Genomic DNA, 8,090 nt, shown 5'->3' on the forward strand with positions numbered 1-8,090 from the left:
AAAAAAAAAGTTTCTTGTTTTAGGTCCATAAGTAGACAACATATGATTTGATATGGTTTAAGGACACAATATGATCTTGGTTTTTTAGCATAAGATAGAGAAAATGCCTCGAGCCAATAAAAATATTTTAGAGGAATTGCTGAATGAAAAAGAAAATTTATTTAAAAGTGTAAAAAGTATTTAAGCGAAAAAGAGCTTGAAAGGCATTGTGGGCCTTGAGCCTGGATACAGAAGGGGTCAAATGACCACCCCATCCTTAATAAAAAGTGGAAATATTGATGTTTTTACATACACTCCCATTAACCCCACTTGAGCATTAGGGTCTCATTGCCTTTGAGGGAACCCTCTTCTATTATTTCGTAAACTGATTTTCATTTTAAATTTCTGGATTAAAAAAAAAAAAAAAAAATGCCAACTTGGACCTTGGTACATTTTATGCGAGTTGAGGACACTAACACCCATCCTATGATTGGAAAATGGATCATTCCACCCAAAAAAAAAAATTGGATCTATGTACTTCTTTATTATGTAAAAAAAAAAAACCTTTATTAGTTTTATTTTTTATACTTATTTTTTTTCCAATGAAACAGACGGAGCCTAGTCAATTAGAATTGAGCCAGAGTCCTCGCCAAACCCATATTAATTTGACTCCACCAAGACAACACGTTCTTGTCTTCTCAAAGAATATCAATAGTCTTTGTATTGACCTTGGAATGTCCATAGATTCCTCTCTCTCTCTCTCTCTCTCTCTCTCTCTACCCACAATTGTCTAAGGTAAGAGACAGACTTTCACATTTGTTAAAAAGTATTTTGTGCAATTAGGCAAAGACCGGACTAAATTTTCAGGTGTAGACTTTGACTGACCTTTCAATTATTGAGATTTTTCATAATTATCGAAGATATAAAAAATTTTCAAGTAAGGTTTGTTTTTATTGTTTCCATCATGTATATAATAGGGTGAAGAATGTTTTAGCCCATTCAATTTCTAAATGAGGTGTTGATTATCTTTAAAAGGATCATTGGATATCCTTGTTTCCTGAGGATTTATTGGATATTGTTCCGTAGTTGCTATCGCCTAGGGACTTGTTAATATTTTTTCAAAAGAAAAAACAGATACTCTAGGTCCTACACCAAATGTGTCTGCATATGATATAATTTATAGTAAAATTGTGGCTCTGTCTGGTTGCAAATAAAAGGAAGTGATGGGAAGTGAAATCTCTTATGAAAATATTATTTTTGGTAAATATATTTAAAGATGTAAAATTTTATTTTACCTTTTTTATTTGAAAGAGTTTGAATACTAAGTAAATTAGAATTTAATAACTTAATTTGATATGTTTTGAAATTAATTACACATTCATATGATGTAATGATTACAAAAGTTCTCATGTTTTATTGATTTGATTTCAGTTCCATTTTCTTTACTTCCCTTGCAACCAAATGGAGCCATTAAGAATGGTTTTTTATATATTTATATAACCAATCGTGTCTGTGTAACGAAGATTACTTACACTAAGATTGTAACCAGGTGGAATTGCCTTCTTTATACACATGTATGGGTGGTCTTCTTTGTACCTCTGGGGTAGAAAAGGTGTTGCACACATGGTTGTGTGTCAATGCCACAATTCATAGTAAGGGTAAAACCATCTAATACAGACCGATGCAATAGATTAATATCAATATCGGTATCAACCAAGACCTATATTTAAAACCATGGATACAAACTATTACTAAAAGTTCAATGGCATCATATATGCCTTTTGCTTTATTTGGTTCACATCACATAGGTTGCTGGGCTGTGCAATATTTGCACAAAACATAGACAATAATATCTTAAACCCAGAAAGAAAGAGAAAAATATGGGCCCGGCCCATCGGCTAGAACTCCTAGCCCATGCATTAAATAAATGGGACGGTCCTCATGTGGGCTTGGGATTTTCGGGCCCAAATTGAACTCCTTGTGATGTGAGTGGCGGGTCCACTGGTAAGGTATAAGTGTAAAATGGTCTAAAATACTAATTAAAAAAAAAAAAAAAAGGATAAATTCATCCGATTCAGTTTGATCTCGATCGATACTGGATCTGGATCAATATTAATGGAGACTGTTGATGAGACCAATCCAAAGTTTTAAAACCTTGCAGAGAACAGTATGATGAACTTCTGATTGAATTTTTTTTTTTTTTTAAGAAAATGTATGTACACTGCTGGTGTCCTCCGACGCTCTCAACTCACTATCATTCTTTGATATTCTCTCTCTTCTCAAACCATGTAGGTTTCATCGTTACAAACTGTGAGATATTTCCTCTCATGCATTCCATTGACTAAAAAAAAAAAAAAACTTAATGTGCTAATCTAGTGGTTAGGTTGAGACATTAATCAAGTGAAGGTCATAGTTTCAAATCTTGTTACAAATAAATAAGGGTGAGGGGGAAAAGTGATAAAGAGGAGAGAGAGACGTGAAAGAGGGAGAAAAGATAGAGAGACTTGAGAGGAGGAAAAGAGAGAGATGTATCCTTAGTTTAAATTATTGGTTTTGTTGGTTCTTCTTTTAACCCAAATTTAATATTCTTTATAAAGGTTTGCGATTCAATTCATAGGGACCAATTATATTATCCTTTTTAGGACCAAGATTTATTAATTTTAGATTGGGACCTCCTGCATTCTTGGGACTTAAAGGGAATATAGTACCTTTGCAAGCGAAAGTAAGTGGATTATACTGAGATTACACCACATGTGTGTAGATTGATTGTATGATGTGATGTTTGGAATGCTTGTATCGTTGACATTTGCTTACTTATGCCTTTTGAATTGTATTTTTGTGCGACATGAGTTTATGAGAGTGATTAATGTGTGACTATTAGTGTGATGTATATTGATGTTGATTCTTACATGGAGATTTTACTTATGTTTGTGTTTTAAAGAAAGTGATAGGTGATTTTTGTGAAAGTGTGTGAGGGCAAATAGATTCCTCTATGTTGTGGAGAGTAATTGCCACCCGAGAGGCAGTGTGTTCCGTTGAGTTGTGAAAAATTATAGTCACAAAGGGGGTGACGACAGTGTGATTTGTAAAAGGGCTGTGTTTCCCCTCTCGGAGTATGGGCGGTGGTAGCCTAATTCCCTCATTGCCGGTTAAAATGTGATAAAAAATGATATTTTTAAATAATCATGTTTTATTAAAAGTGTGATTTGAAAAACTAAAATTGTTTATTTTAACCGTTGTTTTTTATTGATTATTTGCCCCGTGATGTGTTCTTACTATTTTTTTCTTACTGAGTTGTTGAGCTTAATTAATTTTTTTAACATCACAAATAATTAAAATGAACGTATGCTTAGAGCGAAATTTGAGGGCAACCTGAAGCTTTCTATTTGTTTATTTTTCTTTAAAAAATGATTGTAGTAGACTGCTTTTAAGTATAATTTTGGGATATTTTATCTTTTGAGTAGTTCTATTTGTTTGATACTGGAATTTTTATGAATTCTCATATGCCTAATTTTTTGTGAATGTTCCTGATCATTTGATCTTTTGCCTGCGAGGGCTATACCCTTGTTTGTATTTGGGTTTGGATCATAACACATATCACATAGCCTTAGCACTATATACAAATAGTGTCAAAAAAAAAAAAATTTAAAATACAAGTAATATTAAATGGGTCGGGCTGAAAATAATTGATTTAAATCGGACTTGTAAATATGTCAAGTCAGTTGGGCAGCCGTATCTTTATACGTCAAATCATAGACGTATCGCACTCGATTCGACCTACTGGTGTGAACCTTGAATTGACACCCTAAGCTAGTAGAATGTTTTGAATACGGAACACCACCGCTACTCCGGACTAATTAGAAAGGTCTTCAGACTCTGTATGAAAGAGAGTCTGTCTCTATGTGCTTGGTTGACGTATGACGCCGACGGCACTGACCAACTGCATCAATCATCGCTCAATGAGCCATTTATTGCTGCCACTAGCGCTTCGCTTGCATGCAATACGGTAATCCAGCACCAGGCAGAGGCGTGATGGTACAGCCATCGCACTAGGCGAAGGAGATGCATTTCTGGTACTAGCGATAATGAACAAACTAGCAAATGGCAGAAACTAAGGTATATGGTGTATAGAAAAAATTTAAGGGGATTGATGGGGTTTTAATTTCAGGCCCAATGATGTTTTGATGGTAAACAAATTACGGGTTTGAATTGTAAATTCACTTTCAGGTTACCAAAAATTCAAAATAGGTTGGGAACAACGGTTGGCAATTGGGAAACTACTTCAATTGATGCTAGTCTGCAATGGATTCAACTTCTCACCTGAACCATTTCAGAGTTTTCCCAAAACAACAGAACAGATAGAACATCCAAACACGGCTCTATTCAGCTCTTGAAAAGGTCTGCAGCAAATCCATAGAACCAGGAACTCCATACAAATCCACTACAGTTGAAATAAACACTAAAAATCTATTCTATGTAGAGATCCAGTGCCAGTGGTGGTGAAAGGTCTCCTCTGTGGCTAAACAAAAGCCGAAAAGAGGCCTATGCTTATCCAATTAACGAAACAAAACATGAGAAGTACAGAAACTCTCACAACTCACAAGCCGTCCTCAGGGGCAACGCTATCGTTGTCTTCTTCATCAAGCATTTGGACAACCTTAGCCACACCAGCTGCAATTTCCTTCTGGATGCAACCATCTGGCAGATCGAACTTCCTCCTCTTCATCGAACCTAGCTTTCCTGGAGCCTGGGGATCCACCACATCCAGCATCGCTTCCAATTCATCCAGCATTGACCTCCTCGCTGCCCGAACCATTAGATCAGCTCCCTACAACAATGACAACAGCAACAATAACCCAATCAGAACCAGGCAAACCATGACAATGTCGACTTACACATAGAGCTGCATCTGCTAAATTAATTGAGATGCGAAAGTTTGCAATACCTCTATTGCATCGACAGTGAGAAGGAGGACGATGATCTTCTCAGAGAACCTCTGGCGCTCCTCCGCATCGCGGGCAATACGGCTTCTGTAAGAAAAGTTGTTGAACGCCGCCCTGATCTCCTTCAACTTGCTCTTGGCCACAGCCAACTCTCGAAGAGCACGAAGAGCTTTCGATCGACGAATCAGATAAGCTCTGAAGCTCACCTGGATCATAAGAGCCGCATCTTGAGGCGACAGCTCCTTCTTCTTCCCCTTGGCATTGGCCCCAACCCTCTTAGCGAAAGCCTACCCAGAAGTTATCACAACAACAACAACAGAGACAAGTGAGAATAAAGCACTTGGACAGAGACGTTAGGAGCTCTCTCAACTTCACCGTCCAATGCAAGACTCAGACGGTTTGCTGCAATCTACAGCTTGGGTAGCTATCAAAGATGGCTCAATAAAAAAGTTTCAGGTTGCTGCAAGTGACAAAATCGCCCCTGGGCATTCGGCATGGCCCAATGTTGTAGCAACAAGTGGCAGACTAGTAAATAAAACTGACCTGCCTACGAACGATAACCCTTTGATCAACCGGTTCTTCGATCTCCACCACACGTTTGGATGACCCGGCTTTGGATCCCTTCTTTATCTTTATCTTCTTCTTCTTCTTCTCCGAGTCGGAATCCGAGTCACTAAAGTCACCGGCGGGAGCCGTGGAAGCCTTAAAGGTATAGGAGTGGGTGACCGGAGCATCTTTACCTTTGCCTTTGAACTCGGCCGTCCACTTGTAGTTCTTCTCAAGGGCTCCTATCTTAGCGCCTTTTTTCGCTCCTTTGAGTTCCGCCGTCCATTTGTACTTGCGATCGACGCCGTCTTTCTCAGCACCCTTAACTTCGGCCGTCCAGGAGTACTTGCGGTCCGGAGGATTGCCGGTCTTTTGGTTCGCGAATCGGTCGAAACCAAGCTCGAGAGCGGAAACCCGGTCGCATAGAGTCCGCAGGTAGGAGTCGGGACCAGTTCGAGTCTGGAACCTCTTGCAAGAGGAGGAAAAGGGGGTTTTCTCAATCTGGATGAGATCGGTGACGGAGTCAAAGATCTCGTAGGAAGATGGAGCAGTTGGGAGGAAGCAATGGGGAGAGAGGTCCAATTGGTAAGGGTTGGGGGTGAAGAGGTCGAGAGGGAGGGTGAAGTCGTCGACAAATGAGGGGAAGGTTAGGGTTGGGGGGATGAAGAAGGAGGTCTCCCTGACGAGGAGAGACGGCGAAGGTTCAAGAATGTCGATTCTTCGGAATCGGCTCATCGTTTTCTGGTGGAAAATGCTTCGGAAGAGAAGAGATGGAGGAAGAGATGGAGCAGATGCAAGGGTTTTCCAGGGAGCTTTTGGGAACGAAAAGGGTGGGGGAGAAAGGAGCAGAGAGAGAAGAAGAGGAAAGATATGAGAAACGAGGAATCGAGGATTGTATTTGTGGGTGAAGGGTCAAATTTGATCAAAAGTTAGCTGACAGGGAGATATTTGAAAATAAAAATCTGGGAAGGGCTTTGTGGATGGTGGATTTTGACAATATTAGAAGTAAAATGAGGAAATGATCGCCGCGTAATAGAATAGTGTGAATGGAATCGGAAAGACATGTGAGTGTAATAGTGTATGACCCTGGCTTTTACTGAAATTACACAAAAAACTGGGATTCTTCAACTTAAATTTAATTTAAAAGAGAGTCAGAATTTTATTAAAATCAGAAAGGACGGCAGTACTGGGATTTAGCATGTGAAAGGGTCAGGGACTGAGGTGACGCGTTACGCAACGACGCCAATGGACCATTAATCGAGAAGAGAATATCAAAGATGCCAATCCATCAATTAAAAAGTAGGTAACCCCCGACAAGATACTAGTTTCGGTTTAACAAAAATAAAGGTATCGCATATAAGGCCAAATGACAGGAGAGGATCCTAGGAAAAAAGAAATTGGAATTGTTTAGAGCGATATGCTTCATTAACAAAGCCGTGCTTTTTCATTTTTCCTTTTCTAAAGGTTCTTTAGATGAGTGAACTGTCACTGAGATAAGAATCTTATGTGAATGATTATTTCAGCCATGTGGGGAGCTGAAATGGCCAATTTGATAATTGGATAGATAAAACTTGTCTTTAATCTCTCCCAGTTTAATTTGCTATGTCTGGGATGATAAGAAAGGGAAAGAAATAAATACATGAGAACATAATGATTATAACATGTGTAATATTTTTTAGTTTTTTTCTTTTTTTATTGGCATCCGAACATATATGTCTATCACTTTTCTATAGTTACTTAAAATTGTGGACTGTTACAAGCAAAAAGATTGCTATATTGCCGTTGGATAGAGATTCCTTTATATCCTCTTCACTTGATTAATGTTGTGGTTTATCCTAACATTCTCTTTATTATTTGACCATGTAAGGCCATGTGAGTCTTATGTGAATATAATGTGGATTTTATATGGATGATACTATTTTTTATTTCCTCATTTGTGTAGTGTAGGGATGTAAACGGATATAACTAGAAATCTGGATTCGAATTATCTAGAAAATAATTATTCGATCCAAACAGATAATCAATTATAATAATAATAAAAAAAATCACTATTGAGGGTTCTTGAAGTTTAGACAAGGTCTAGAGAATGAGAAATAGATCTAAGACAACTTTGAGACATATGTTAAGAGTTAATTGTATCCATTGGGGGGGAGAATGGTTTGGGTTCCACAAATCAAGGATAAAAACGGATAGCTAGAAATTCAAATTTGATTCGCATTTGTATCCCTTTAGGGGTATGTATCTTTATCTGGGTAGAGAATATCCAAATTCAATCACATCTTCAATTCATATTCGATCCGTTTATATCCCTACTTATAGGAAACTCTCCCCTTATTTTATGATTGGAAAAACCTGGGCACCCAACTTGCTTCACTCTTTCTCTCTCCCTCCCCTTAGGGAATGACTCCCCCTGGCATTCCAATCTCCCCAGAGCTAGCCACGTGCCCAACTCTCTCCCATTAGAATAACTTTAACTTCTCTATCTAAAGTATCTTTTTAATTGAATTTTCACCTCCCTTTCTTCTTTTTATTTTAAAATCTCTAAACTACCCTTATTCTTTCCTCCCACAACTCTCTTTAGTGGCACCCCATCCTTGCAGCCTCTATATAGCATTTCCCCCC

At 38.2% G+C, this 8,090-nt stretch overlaps 1 protein-coding gene across 1 annotated transcript; it reads right to left on the minus strand.

The window, feature by feature from the left end:
* Window positions 1–4,340: 4,340 nt before the first annotated feature.
* Window positions 4,341–6,349, minus strand: LOC122087313 (BAG family molecular chaperone regulator 7-like). Its single transcript, XM_042656395.1, has 3 exons — window positions 5,466–6,349; window positions 4,925–5,209; window positions 4,341–4,807 (listed from the first exon to the last, which is right to left on the minus strand). Exons 1-3 carry the CDS (start codon window positions 6,201–6,203, stop codon window positions 4,577–4,579), a joined length of 1,254 nt encoding a protein of 417 aa, XP_042512329.1. The 5' UTR covers window positions 6,204–6,349; the 3' UTR covers window positions 4,341–4,576.
* Between the last annotated feature and the right edge of the window lie 1,741 nt (window positions 6,350–8,090).

The sequence above is a fragment of the Macadamia integrifolia genome, chromosome 8 (assembly GCF_013358625.1).
Source record: "Macadamia integrifolia cultivar HAES 741 chromosome 8, SCU_Mint_v3, whole genome shotgun sequence".
NCBI classification, from domain to species: Eukaryota; Viridiplantae; Streptophyta; class Magnoliopsida; order Proteales; family Proteaceae; genus Macadamia; species Macadamia integrifolia.

What these genes read in the sequence shown, in the direction of transcription:
- LOC122087313 (XM_042656395.1), bottom strand. Translation starts at nt 6,203, where the DNA reads ATGAGCCGATTCCGAAGAATCGACATTCTTGAACCTTCGCCGTCTCTC. An exon ending in GGGTTATCGTTCGTAGGCAG is followed by an intron (nt 5,210 to 5,465) that starts GTCAGTTTTATT and finishes ACTTCTGGGTAG; the next exon opens with GCTTTCGCTAAGAGGGTTGG. An exon ending in TCACTGTCGATGCAATAGAG is followed by an intron (nt 4,808 to 4,924) that starts GTATTGCAAACT and finishes TCATTGTTGTAG; the next exon opens with GGAGCTGATCTAATGGTTCG.